The sequence below is a fragment of the Triturus cristatus genome, chromosome 3_1 (genome assembly GCF_964204655.1).
Source record: "Triturus cristatus chromosome 3_1, aTriCri1.1, whole genome shotgun sequence".
In the NCBI taxonomy this organism is placed as follows: Eukaryota; Metazoa; Chordata; class Amphibia; order Caudata; family Salamandridae; genus Triturus; species Triturus cristatus.
Genome location: NC_140583.1, coordinates 17,626,325 through 17,641,368, shown reverse-complemented (window position 1 = coordinate 17,641,368; position 15,044 = coordinate 17,626,325). Strand labels below are relative to the sequence as shown.

General features: G+C 45.4%; 1 protein-coding gene across 1 annotated transcript in view; it reads right to left on the bottom strand.

The window, feature by feature from the left end:
• Positions 1-15,044, bottom strand: part of ACP2 (acid phosphatase 2, lysosomal) — a 131,496-nt gene that overhangs the window by 66,173 nt on the left and 50,279 nt on the right. Inside the window, exons 6-7 of the mRNA XM_085646607.1 lie at positions 3,651-3,740; positions 3,385-3,517 (exon numbers count right to left, since the gene is read on the bottom strand). Coding sequence (XP_085502733.1) covers positions 3,385-3,517; positions 3,651-3,740 — 223 coding nt within the window. The remainder of the gene's footprint in view (positions 1-3,384; positions 3,518-3,650; positions 3,741-15,044) is intronic.

Sequence of the window (15,044 nt, the reverse complement as noted above, 5' to 3'; positions counted from 1 at the left end):
GATGCCAACTTGCCACTCTACATTTGCTTCATTGATTATCCAACCATATTTGACAATATTGACAGGAAGAAACTGGAATAAAGTGTCCAAAAGAAAAATTCCATCTGCTCTCCTGACTCTCCTACATACTGATACTTGGGGCCAAATAAAGGTGGAGCCTGGCGACTGTCTATCTAGAAAGATACTAACGACAAAGGGGCTGAAACAAGGCTGCGTACTGGCCCGACTTTGTTCACTCTTTTCATGTCAGATCTTTCAACAGAGCTGGACAAATGCAACTCCCAAACCCCAAAGATGGGAGGATTTACTCTCTCAAACTTACTTTATGCCGACGATCTTGTGCTGATCAGCTGCACTCCGATTGGCCTCCAACACTTATTAGACGCCACGCACAACTTCTCTGGTGACAATGGATTACACATTAACCTAGACAAATCCAAAGTGACGCGTTGGCATCTGGGAGGTCTCCCGCTAGCAGTGGTCGAAGAATATAAATATCTGGGCAGTATAATGGATAGCAAATGTTTGTGGCACACAAAAAAGGTCAGAGCAAGAAGAGGTAACGCACTCGCAGTTGCATTAAACCGCGCCCGAGCCTCAAGCCTCTGCTCCAGGTGATTCAAGCGGATCTCATTTCAACTATCACCTACGGGAGAGAGTGTCGATGGGGAAGGGACGCAAGTACACTGGACGGTCCGGTAGCAAGAGCCCCCAGAATAATATTCAGTCTACCTAAATATACCTTGCCGGCGTAAATAACATTAGAATTTGGCCTGCAGACGAACAAATAGCACACAAAGGCGCCTTCGTCAAATGCTGGTACAACATCAAGGGAGGCGGACCTGGGACTCTGAATGAATCTTTGGAAGGAACTCAAGTCAAAAAAAGACAGTGCGGCCATGATCTATTTGCAAGCTTCACTAGATCAACTGGGTCTACGGGAACTTTGGGAGGTTACTGGGACTCAATAGAGCTTCAAACAAATTTTCAATAAAACAGTAAAATGGTGTCCTTGGTGGAGGATAAAGCTGGACTAAAAGAAAGGGCACACAGTTGGTTCGCTCTGCAGAGTGACTTCAAGGCCTCCACTCAATCTTACTTAGGAGCAGGTTTCACGAAAGCGATAAAGGAAACATATCTTCACCTTCGACCAGGCGTCTTCCATCGCTGCGCCACTTGCCTCCATGGAAACGACCACAGACAACAACTAACTGTTGACTGTGTGGGGACGCAAAATAGGATGGGCTACATTTTTGTACATATGCCAAAGACTAAAAAACAAAAGCAGACTTCTGTTAAAACCCGCCCTAAAGATCAAGGGGAAAAGAGCATGTAGGCAGGCAGTGAAAGCACGCGAGCCCGCCGCCTCGCGCAATCTATAGGGAAAGAGGGAAAAATATTCAATACCAGTATTCAATTGCCCAACCTGTCCCCCACCTTCGACAAGCAATAATCAGCCGCCACTGCTTTTGTGTTTCCCAGAGAACTACTTTACCCACTGCAGACTTTGCACATTGCCCACTTGGGCTGTTTGGAGATCCATTCCATATGCTGCCAGCTTGGCACAATCCAGCTGGGCAATGGCCATTAGCTTCCATCGATTTTGACAAATAGAGCACTATTTTTGCACACAACCGACTTTGCTCATTCCCCGCACGTGCTGCTCAGGGAGATATTTCACACACTGCGGGTTCTGCACATTGCCATTGACTACGGACCTTATATTCCCGCAGCCACTGACTTAATTAACCCTTTTAACAACCATTTTTAAATGCTCTTTGTTATGCATGGTCTGACCGAGGTATCTGTAGCCTTGGTGCAAAACCAACGGTAAACTTTGGTACACATTCATGGTTTTAACTTGGAAAATTCCAATACTGCTGTTTTATTGTTGCAATGGTTTTAAGTAATCGCGCAAATAAATCTATTATTATTACTGGCAGTTCTCTGCTTTCCCAAGCTCTGAATCCAACCATGCAACCACTAAACCCGCCGGTCTCAGCTGAATCACTGGCTGATTAATCTACCACACAAGAGTGATTTTAATGGCTCAAACACCTGATCACAAAGACTTTGTGCATGTTGGCAACCTCGTCCCAGAATATTTTCTTTTTTATTTAATCAATGTAGTCCTCCTGTCCTACGCAGTTCATCATCATGCAGGTCATTCTGCAGGTAGTAATATCACTTCCATGATCTGGCACTGTACCAACACAATGGAACACGTAAAGCACAACGTGTTATTCAACATCTACAACCCGTGCAGCAATCACAAGGTGAACCTTACGGTCAAACAACTGCCTGGCATACACATGACACACATTAGGGAGGTGCATGCCAAGCTATCCTAGAATCTCTTCACCAGTCAGCAGTTCTATCCCAGACCAGAGGCGCGTGTCTTCATCGAACCATCAAACATTCCACGGACTCAATTAGCGCCCTTCTCCTTAGCCACCTACCCTTCTCCGTCCACTAACTGCCCGCAATCGCTCACAGTTCTCCTCCATAAACCTTCTGCATCTCCATGCATCCTCCATCAACCTTCTGCATCTCCATGCATCCTCCATCAACCTACCTCCTACAACTACCCCACTACAGTATTCACCTATTAGCCCCCTCCATCTCCCACCACTCTCTTCTATTTCTGACAACCTCCTACGTCTATCTAACCCTTTACTCTATCCGCCCCAACCTCTCATCCATCCATCACCCAAGCCACGTAAACTTTCACCCCGTCCTGTTCCCCAATTATAGCCCTCAGCTCAATTTCACATTCTTTAGTCCTGTTGTTCTAACCTTGCCCTCCTGGCTCAACTAACTAAAGATCATGTAGGTTAACGGACTCTAACCCTGCAGTTATCCATGTTTCACCTCTAGAGAGGTGTGCTTGAAACCAATCTCTCTCTCTCTCCCTCTCTCTCCATGGCCTCACCCCGCACACACCTCTCACTCACATCTCTCTGCCGTGCCAGGCAGCTCTCTATCTAGAGAGGTCAACTGAAGCTGCCTCTCTGTAAGCATGGCCTCACCCCACACATCTCTCACTCACATCCCTCAGCCAGGCAGCTCTCTAGAGATGTCTACTGAAGTTGCCTCTCTGTAAGCATGGCCTCACCCTGCACATCTCTCACTCACATCCCTCAGCCGTGCCAGGCAGCTCTCTATCTAGAGATGTCTACTGAAGCTTCCTCTCTGTAAGCATGGCCTCACCTCGCACACACCTCTCACTCACATCCCTCAGTCGTGCCAGTCAGCTGTCTATCGGACATTCTCCCTGCAGGTGTGCCAGACTCTTGCTCCAGGTATCTATACTTCCACTCACAGCACATGCCCACATTCCACACCCTGCAAGTGCTGGTTTCCCTGTTGGAATGCCTGACTCACCCCCTTGCAGCCGAGATTTCTCCACAGTCTTGTGAATCCCAAAAAGAAATTTGAAGCTGAAGTTTTTCAGGTCCTCCAGGCGTTTCATGACTTCCGTGGTGGCCCAGGAGGGCAGGCTCAGGTTATGGCGACTCTAAAAAGAGATTCAAATCCCCCAGCAAATGTAATTACTCTGTGGAGTGCCGTGTGGGAGTGCATGGTTTTAAGCAGGAGCACAGAATGACAGTGGTAGAAGAGACACTTTCACCACGTGAGGGATCACTAACCTCGCAGAAGAGAGTATCGTAAATGGACCAGACAGATTCCAATGATATCTCCTTGATCCCAGTCTTGTTCGCCACCATCGCCAAGAAGCTCTGCCAGAAAAAGGGAAATGGTCAAAGGGAGCTAGAGTCTGACCTTCCTGGAAGGAGCGATTACTTCATTTTGTGTTTGTTGGAAGGGTTGTGGGGGATTTGACTTCTGATTGAAGAAAGAAGGTACATGACTGGCAGAGTGACCGCTACAGAGAAGAAGAGAACGAGAGCAAGGACCACAGAGGCGCTCCCAATAGAAGGATCTGTAATCTGTGGACCTGTGAAGAGTGGGCACTTTCAGAGGCTAAAGACCAACTTTTTCAGATGCTTTCCATGAGAACTCATTTTCTGTTCACAAAGCGGAGGTTCCTCAGTGCCCAGAAACACTGTCTCACTCCGGGGCTTTCCATACCTTGTTAGTTGAAGGGGGGAAGAAGGGAGGTGAAGTTTTCACGTTACTAGTGCACTAACAGATACCAGCTGCTGCAGAGACAGACATTGGACATGGCAAGACTATTGAAAAAACAGAAGACGCAGACAGGACAAAAGAACATACTATAAGATGTAAAGATATTGTATTATTCCTTTGCCCATTCTCCCCAAATACAAATACAGACCCCTCTCCCACAAGGCGTTCATATTTTGCCTTACGTTTCGAAAATGGTGTTTAATGGATTCCCAACAAACCAAGAACAGCTATGGGAAATCCCATTTTAAAGGAGAGTATTACATTTTTTTTAAAGAGATTTTGGGACTACCTTATAACATTTCCAAAAATATCCAGCCTTCAAGTTGATGTAGATTGATCAAGGGGGGGGGAATGGTTTTTAAGGTTTTTAAGGATACAAAAATCATACTTCTCTCAGTGAGGAGTGAACCTAAACTACATAGGCGGTCAGCTGCAGACAGACTGTGCACCCAGTCCACGTGGATGACCAACTACTGCTGCACACTGCCATCGTTACTCAGAGCAGTGCTCAGACGGCCAGTAGGACATGGCCTTCTAACCCCGCTGCACACTGCCATCGTTACTCAGAGCAGTGCTCAGACGGCCAGTAGGACATGGCCTTCTAACCCCGCTGCACACTGCCATCGTTACCAACAGCAGTGCAGTGAGGGCCCGTAGGACATGCCGTCTCCTAACCCCGCTGCGCACTGCCATCGTTACCCACAGCATTGCAGTGAGGGCCCGTAGGACATGGCCGTCTCCTAACCCCGCTGCGCACTGACATCGCTACCCACAGCAGTGCAGTGAGGGCCCGTAGGACATGGCCTTCTCCTAACTCCGCTGCACACTGCCATCGTTACCAACAGCAGTGCAGTGAGGGCCCGTAGGACATGGCCTTCTCCTAACTCCGCTGCGCACTGCCATCGTTACCAACAGCAGTGCAGTGAGGGCTCGTAGGACATGGCCTTCTCCTAACTCCGCTGCGCACTGCCATCGTTACCAACAGCAGTGCAGTGAGGGCCCGTAGAACATGGCCTTCTAACCCAGCTGCACACTGCCATCTGCCATCGTTACTCACAGCAGTGCACAGAGGGCCCGTAGGACATGGCGTTCTCCTAACCCAGCAGCACACTGCCATCGTTACTCACAGCAGCACACAGAGGGCCCATAGTCAAGAGAGGGGCCATAGGACATGGCCTTCTCCTAAACTGCTTTAGATGGCTAACCCTGATGTGCCCAACCACCACTGGGCATGGCTTTTGGCTGTCGTCCTCTGTCATTTTTTCTCTGCCTTTCTTAGTTTAATTTTCAACTTGCACTCTGTCGAAGAGATAGGATTGGTCCTATACAAGGAAAAAGAACAAGAAACGGGGAAAGTATTTGGAACCAAGGGTTGTGTTGGGCTACATTACAAGCATTGGTGAAGTTCAAATTAAAATGTATATAATATATGTATGTATACTGGGCAAAATGTAAAATATGTATATATACTCAAAGTTAATGCGTTTAAAACCGAATTCCTCCTAATTACCCCTTCACAAAGACGCGTCGACATTGAAGACTAGATGAAACACTTACCAACCTTCAACTGCAAACCACACATCATAGATTCCGCAAGATCTCTGGGATTAACAGTCGACTAAAATCTCAACATGCAGGAACACATAGGCACAGGCACCAGAGGAGCAAAGTTTCATATGAACATTATTAGAAAACTAAAATCCCTCCTGCCCGCCGACGACCTCAAATCAGCAATGCAAGCTCTAGTGATACTCTGAATAGACTATGGGAATATAACCTTATGTGGTCTGCCGAGATGCAGACTGGCACCACTAAGAGCCTCTCTTAACGCGGCCACATGACTTGTCACTGGTTCCAAAAAGAACAACCACATCACCCCTGATCTGAACTCGCTCCCTTATGAGGCAAGAACTCAGCTAGAAATCGCCTGCATGACACAAAAAGCCTTGCACTTCAACACACCAAGGTATCGAGCCGATAAACTGGAACTATCAGGCAGCGGCAGAACATCGAGAAGCACCAGCACCTGGTTATTGAAACCGTAAAAATTGCGGAAAAAGCAAACATAGAACTATACTTTCTCCAGACTAGCACCTAGAATCTGGAATGCCCGGCCGCCAGAAATCAGAATGAACTCTTCAAGCACTTCCTTCAAAAAAGAAGTCAAACTGGTTTTAATTAACAAATCCCTACCAGACCCCAACAATTGACTGAGCTCACCAAACAGGACCAGATTTTAAGGAGCAATGGCTGACACACTCTTGAGTACACCCAGACCCACTACTAATGTGTGACATCAAGTATGCTTCCCCCTTGTATCTACTCTCATTCTTGTACCTATTGTAGCAAGCAATCTATTTGATGTCACATTTGTAAAGCGCTCTGATACCCTTCCAGGGTCTGGTTCGCGCTATATAAACCTTTTAAAATAAAATAAATAAATAAAATAAGCACTATAGACAAGTTTGTGTGCCTATCGTCTAAAGAGAAACTTGTGTTAAAAGCGGACTATTTGGAGGCCTCCGTCCCAATGGTTAAGAAGCCACACTCCAATATATTTAGCTCTTGTGATGAAAGCATCTTTATGGCTTTGAAGACAGCATACACTGAAGACCAAAGCACTTACCAACGCATGGGGGCGAGTGAAGAGATGCTAGCCCATACTATTTGCGCAACTATAGAGGCATCCTTTTCAACCTCAACACTCAGCCCTGCTGGACTCAAACCCGTCAAATAACTGGTCATGGTTGACTTCTGCAACATGCACCCAACCCAAGGACATACTGAAGCCCTGCACAGTAGACTCTGTTGTCTTTCTCGTTCAGCAGCTGACCACCATTCCTTTTCAAGTTACCTAGGAGTAACTATACTTAACACATTCATGGAATAGCCGAGGTATTGCCTCTTCCATGTTGGTTGCCCGGAAAGGATTATGCCATGCCTCTCGTACAGTCCATTCAGACTTAGCAAACTCTTTATGATCCCCAACATCTGGCCGAAATCAGTCTATTCAATTAATGTCAAAAGCCATAATTCATATGTTACAAAGGTCCCTATAGGGAGAGAGAGAGAATAAATAAGATGCAAACAGTTGGCAATATTACTTCAGTAAAAACAAAAGTTTCCGGAGGGGATACAGTAGCAGTAACAACAGAAGATAGAATATACTGCTGGGCGTCAGGCCCGGTGGAATAGAATGGGGTTGGAATACCAGTTTCCAAAAACTCTGCCCTTGGAGTTAAGTCCATCACGTGTAGAGCGAAGGACGCTTCCTATTTATTAAGGGCAGACTTTAATTAAGTCTTAGATGTCTCCCTGGAACAAATTCCACTCTCCTGTGGAATTTAGCAATTTCTTATGGAATTAAAAGTTTCACAGCACTGGTGGTAGAGGGTGGTCTGAATGGGACATTTAGGTACTTTCATTCTTGAAATTGCACATACACTGGTCCCCTTCACATAGGAGCTTCTCAAATACAAATATGATTTTTCTCTTAAGGTGACCTGCTGCCATTCATAGCAGGAATGGGCTTAAGATCCACGCTGTGGTTGGACCATTCTGCGGTGAATGTTAATATTGCCATGCTGCATTCCACAGTCTACAATACAAGCTGGAAACACAATGTCCTCCTTTGGAATTCCATCAATTCAATGTTCACTTGGAAACCATTACTGAACATTCTGTCCTGAATGACAAGATCCCTGTCCCTAAAGCAGTGCTGTAAAAAGGCTCCTCGGGCTGGTGAACGAGTAATCTTTGAAAAGGGGACACCTCACAAAAGGACTACACTGAGAGCACCGCTTCTGGGCTTGCAATCTCAACTCCAAGAAAGATCGTGCAAACACCAGAGGTGGACTAGCTGTCAGGTGGCAATGTGTGAGCTTAAAAATCATATGATGGACACCTGGAGAGAAACCTGCACTTGTCAAAACAGCCCTCCCGCAGCCCTCCAGCCATGTCCGTAATCTGGGGATAACTATTGACGACTCCCTAACCATGCACCATCAGGCAGTTAAGGTCACAGCCATTTGCTTCACCATCCTGAAATGGCTCAGGAAGATCATCTGGATGCTGCCAAGGGACACCCAGAAAACAGTGCTCCATGCCCTCATCACCTCTCGGCTGGACTATGGAAATGTCCTTTATCTGGGTTCCAACAAGGCAGTGACCCGAAGACTACAGTTGGTACAGAACTCTGCAGCAAGACTACTTTGCAGGGTTCCCAAAGCCCCCCCCCATCTCTGGCTACCTCCGTGACCTACATTGGCTCAGGGTAGAGAGCCGTATTAAGTTTAAAACCCTGAGCTATATGTTCAAGATCAAAATGGGAACGGCACCACAGTATCTGCAATCCCTCGTCCGTCCTTATACCCCCACTTGCCATCTACGGTCTGCTACTCATGAAAATTTCACAGTACCCAGGTTCAAACTCTCCAGGATGGGGGGGGAAGATCTTTCGCATACCTAGGTCCGTCACTGTGGAACACTCTTCCTCCCGCCATTCACAAAGAGACCATCTACACACGTTTCCGCAGATCCTTCAAGACCTGGTTATTTAATCAGTAACTCCATCTACTGTTGCCTTAACCTACACCTAGTCTGCCCGGCGCTGGGAAATCCTTTTTGGGTAGCTGTTGCGCCTTACAAACTAAAAAATAAAATAATAAATAAATAAATAAACAGCAGGGCTATCAGAGAGGAGTGAAGGCTGATAAGCTTTTGGCTTAGAGCTCAGGCAGGAATGCAAAGGTGGATAGTAGCATGGGTCCTCAACGACCATGGAGACTACAGGAGGGTTCCTAGACAACCACCCTCTTATTTGTGTCATTACTAATCTTAACTGTATACCTGCCAGTGGGATGACAAGCATGCTGCCTGGATGGTCCTTCTCAGCCGTCACTCACTCAATCTGAAAGATTCGATCTGCATAGTTGCACCAGATTACTGAAGCTGATGCTACCTAGACAATGACCAAAGGAAAAGTCCCTGTTGAGGAAGCTTTTACTTCATCCTTTCAGAAGACATGTAACTTGATATTGGTTACGCAATGAATGAAAGTGTACCTGTTCTGTTAGGGGTGCTGTCCCCGAATGAAGTCTACAGCTATAATCTCAGTCATTCCAAAGGATGAGAGTTATTTAGCCACGGATCCTTCTACATGTCCACATGGCTCCTGAATGCAGTAATGAAGGCCTTGGGTGTGGTAAATGCCACAAGGGATGAAACCGTTCTTCACCAGCAGATAGAGACCAGGAGAGATTTGTGAAGAGGGAGAGGTTCCGACAGTGCTCTTCACAACCTACACACATGTATTTTCCAGATCAGGGCGATGAGGAGATGCACATTCTTTACCTCAATGGTGAGAAAGCATTTGATCAGGTGGAAAGGTCTTTCTATTAATCAACACTAAATAAATACCGTCATTAACCTTACCTCCCTCTCTTTGGTTTGGAACCTGTAGGACTGTCTAGAGGTGGCAACGTCAATTAGGGTACCTTGCTGACCTTGGTCCCAGACAGGTATGCTCTCCTGGTCAAAAAAGCCTTTGCTTCTAGCGCTAGATTGAACCCCTCTACTAAGAGTACTTGTAGAAAACCCACCCTTACTGCATGGCCACCCTGGATTATCCGCCTTTGCTGGACTATATTTTTGTGGCTGGCTTTAGTCCTCTGTGCATTTTACCCCTGCTAACCAGTAGAAAGTGCCTGTGCTCCCCTTCAAACACTGTTGAATTGGCATACTCCCAAAAGGCATATTTAACTTGCACACAGGTCCCTACTAGATGCTACACAGTGTACACAGCGCCTGGAAGTTAAATGCTACTAGTGGACAAAAGCATCTGCTGTGCCATCTACAACAGTGGCATTGCAAATATTGCTTCAGAAATATTACTATAGCCTGACCAGAGCATTGTAAGAACTACTTTTCAACCTGTCAAACCCTCCCTTTTAAATGATGATACGTCACCCCTATAGAGGCCGTGTAACCCACAAGGCATGGTGCATGGTATTTAAACATAGGACATGTACAAATATATTGTTACCATGTCCTTACAGTGAATAACACCTATTTTCAGGCTGACTGGCACATAGAGTAACACTTGGAAGTGATGTTAACTACTAACACTGCCACTCAGGAGTGAGACCACGTAGTTGTTTAAATTATCTAAATTTGTAACATTTATTAAAAAGTCGATTCAAGGGTACAGTTGGATTAAATAAAAATATTTAGGAAAAGTAACGTCTAGAAGGTTACTTTTTCCTTGCCTGGAAGTTCACCTGCATTGGGTCCCCATCTTCTCCCAGCCAGTGATTCCCCTTGAATTGGTGTGAAAAAGGTGTGAAATGCGTACCAGGAGCAAACAATAGGCTGACGTGAATACGCAGAGAGGACTCCTCTGAACTCCACAGAACACATGGGGTGTGGCTGTACACTTCCTTCTGAAAGGGCAGGGTCAAATCCTGCTTGACAGGTCTGTAGAGCCACGTGTAACATGTGAGGCACATTTGAAAGGGAGAGAACAGATACTAAGACAATTCTTGGGTATCCACTGCCTGGTTGATGGAGTACCCTGCTTTTGTTCTACTAAATATCTGTCTGTTGTGGGTATAATGCCTGCCTCAAACTGGATTTTAGTGTTTGATGTGAGAAGACATTAAAATTACCACAGTGCTGCACTTACCCCCCACAACAGACTTCCGTGACCAAAGTTTAATGTGACTGGAGACATCAGCCATCTTGAAAATGCAGTGACATATGGAATGTTGACCCTATTTGTAGTAAGGCAAAAAGAAACTGCTGAATATGTGGATAGGGCTACCCATGGGAACTTTTATCCCATTGGTGTGCCAAGGAGTCATTCCCCCCCACCAGCTAATGCCAGGAATGAAAGCGGTACCTCTAGCCACCAAGTTCGGGAAAGTTTATGGAACTGCTGAAAATCAGTTGGCTGACCTCCTGTGTGGCCATAGAGAGACAACAAGCTGCTTTACCTGGAAGTACCCAGCTAGTGGCATCTGCACATGGAACGGACCATGCTGTTGGCCTCTCCCTGACCCCTTGTGAGCCTCTAAGTGGCTCTTCTGAGGTCCTTGGAAGTGTACTCCTGTGGTTCGTTGAGACTTAAAGACTAAGCCAGAAGGTAAAATCCTTGACCAGGACATGAATGGTTGGTGTATCAGACCTGTGCTCCATTGCAGTCAGCCTCAGATTGCGCAGCATCTCAGTCTACCACGACCATTGACTAGCAATGGCACTTTATGCTTTAGCGCCGTTTCTACTGAAAACGTTCAAAATTCGAATCTCTATATTCCCTTATTTAATTTGTCATTTTGGTGTCATTTTGTTAATTAAATTGTACGGTACTTTGCTAATTCGGTTTAGGAATTTGATTGTTTTTCATTTTGACCTTATTATTCTTTTGTGACTGCATAAATAATGTACTCATTGCTCTCAGGTAAGTCGGTCTGCTCTGTACTATAGCTACCAGGGTTTAAGGTCAGGGTCATTTAGCTACCTTGAGGCTTCAGCCTGACAGTGTTGTATCCCTTGAGGTGGGTAGTCACCCATCCTAAATAATTATCCAATTTCTTACAGTAATACATCCGCTCAAGACTGCCCTGTTGAGGATGATGTATTCATAACCTCATGTTCCCACACATCTGTGCAGATGGTAATGGAAGCTCAGGCTTCCTGCTGAATCATTCCCCGGTACTACCACTGGCGATGTCAAACAACAGGATAGATGAATGTTGTTCCCTTGGACTTACCCACTTCACCTGGAAGAATGAGGAGGCATCCCGATAGACTAAAAGGACTCATAATGCCGTGAATCAGAAAGATGCATATATTTACTCATTGTTTCCTTTTACCCAGGATCCTCCCAGTGCAAGCACAGGATGTTTTAGTCCGGGCACTGTATATGTTGCTAAAGCCTCCCCTAGGACTTGGTTCTGCCATAGCTCATGAATTTCCAGGTTCTATTTAAAAAAAAAAAACAATGCTAAAAAATATCGGATATTAGTAGAACAGCAGCTCCCTAATTTTGATCAGCACTAGATCTGCATTGAGAACAGCAAAGTGTTTCTCAGCAGGATACAAAAAAAAGCTCATTTTGGTAGCAGCAAGAACCCGGACCATCTGTATTTGTACAGACCCATCTTTCTAAATCCAGATTCACATCCTAAGTGGTTGGATAATGGACAGTGTTCTCCATAGACGACACTGCGGGCTGCAGCTGCGACCACTGGCTTGGCTTTTAAAACCCCTGGTACTGCCTTTGCGACTCCTGGCCTCAGAGGTAGCAAAATTAGTCCCAAGAACACAGGGGGCTTGGGGCTCCACCATCATTATCTACCCATTTTTCATTTTACTAATAGCAAATACTATCCTGTTATTCAATACTAGTGTAATAAAAATCAAGCATTGGCAAAGCAAATTGGTCTCGCTTTAGTAAATGTTATAAGCCATGGAAGAACTGAACATGTATTAGGTAATGTGTGCAGTACAGAATGTTAATGTCATTGCGTTAATGGATACAGACTGCAGAAAGCAAAATAACTTTTTTTTTTAATGCAGTTTTATTTAGAAACTCACAAAACGTTAGAAATCTCCTAATGTTTAAATGTATCTGCAAATAAACGTGTTAAATTCTAGTATTTATTTTTAACAGTATTCAGTAGTGGTAAATGTACTTTTCCATCTACGCACAAGGTTTTAAAATTTCTGTTATAATCTTGCGGGGACAACTAGCACACTAGCAGAAAAGTAACATTCAACGAGCGAGGCAGGTATGTAGCGCAAAAAATGGAAGAAGGGGGTGGGTTTAGCTGGGTGGACAGCTTGGAGGGGAAATCACATGAATGACCCACCAATACGGAGAGGGGGCAACAGCCTTTTCAAAGAGAATAATCTCTCACATAATACTCATGTACACGCATTTGCCACGGTAACAGATGAAGCAGGTAACATCTTCTGCTAATTTCAGGTACAACATCAAATCTGAAAGAACACAGGGATTCCTTGAAGTGTGCATGGCTTTGTAAAATGTGTCGAAAAGGTGCCTAGAGGTGCAGAATGTCAAGTATCTGCTGAATGAAGTGCCAGGGTCACTGTCTGGAGCTTTGGGCTTCAAGGCAGAGCAGTGAAACTGTGTGACATCACTGAAGTGAACAAATTGCAAGACTTCTAGACATGGAGAATCCAGTGTGTTCACAAGCACAGAGGCTCATCTGAATACGCTTCACTTCCAGTGGTGTGCAAAAGATTGAAAAAATAATGAAAGCGAGCATTTCGAAAAATACTGTTCGCCTTTAAAGTGCACGCGATACCTGAAAAACTCCCAATAATTGTGAACAAGTTGTACCTTTGAGTTGTTCATGAAATACATCAGTGCCATTGTTTGCGATCTTTCAGAGATTGGAAAAGTAGTACTTTGTTATCGGGGTTGTTTACGAGGATGGCGCCAGAACTGTAGAAACAAGATTGAATATAATGTGCTGTTTCCGCTAGAATAATAAAGTAGTCAGGAAACTTGGCGTACACAATGAAATATATGTGATAAAAAGGACATAGTCCTGAAAATAACACATAAGAATAGCTCAATAGAAAAGTGGACACTTAATGGACAGGCAGTATAAAACGACACAGGTAGTATACGGAAGTCTAAAACGGAGTAGAAGCACATAGTAGCTGCTGGCCGTAATACACTAAACTGAAATAAAGTGATAGATGATTGGGTGCAGACAGTGTATAAACACATAATGGAAAAAGCTGAGGGGTAAGGTTTTTTATTTTTGATAACAAAATGGTAAGCAGAGAATGTAGAAGGTAAGGAGTAACATGGGTGGTGGGTGGTTTGTGCAACAATAAACAGAAGAAAGAGTAAAGAAGAAACATGAGGGATGGAGGAGAAGGCAAGCAAGGCGACGGGTAGCAAGAGGAGGGAGGCAAGGAGCAAGCAACACCCCACGACGGTGGGAGAGGGTCAGAGCAAGCGGTCACGGGGTTCAGGAGGGAGCAAGCAACAGAGGAACGAGGGTGAATAGGGAACGAGACAAGCAAGAATCCGGAGTGGGGAGTGATTTCAAATACAAGCACTCTTATGGAGTGCAACAAGTATAATAAACAGGGTAAAAAATGATTTGGAGGTAGCAGCAGACAGGGGGGGGAGGGGGGGGGGGGGGGAAAGGCACCTCAATCACATTATGGAGCAGCAGACGGGCAGCGATTAACTTGAAATAATCGGTGCTTGGTCCCTGCTCCACAGAATGGATTGGAAGTTACGTTTAGCCAGAACTGGCCAATTAAGGAGGCTGCAAAGAAGAGTGACACAGGAGCCAACAGCTGGTAAGAAACGAGCAGGCTCCAAACCGTTTTTGTAAACAGCAGCGTCACGCAATCGAGAGCTCATGTGCCAAAGCATGCTCTCACAGGCTTGACCATAAAAGGAGCACCAGAAGCCGGAACTGGACTTTCACTAGCAGCTGAGCTTTTAAACAGAAGTTGTGTGCTTGATTGCGGATGAGCTTGCATGAAAGAGCGTGTGCATGTCGGTGTGTGAGGGAGAGTGATAGTGAGTGAATTCCGCAAGAAACCTAGCTCTGAAACATACAGCTTCTGGATACCCTCCCGGGTGAGTTTTTTTTTCCAGCACTAGTAAAGCCAAAAGATGATGGCAAAGCTTGTTCTGCTAATATACACTCCCATTAGACCTCAAGCTCCCATCCTTTAGCCCCACTAGTTTCCTGCAATCCTCCCCTTATTCTTACCAGTGTCTTATGTCCACCTCCCCAACTCCCGCCTTCCTTCTACAGACCTTCAGCTGAATTCTTCCTCCCCTCCCCTGCTCCTCCGACACCCTGTTAACTACTCTATATTCTTAGAGGCTTCTTTCT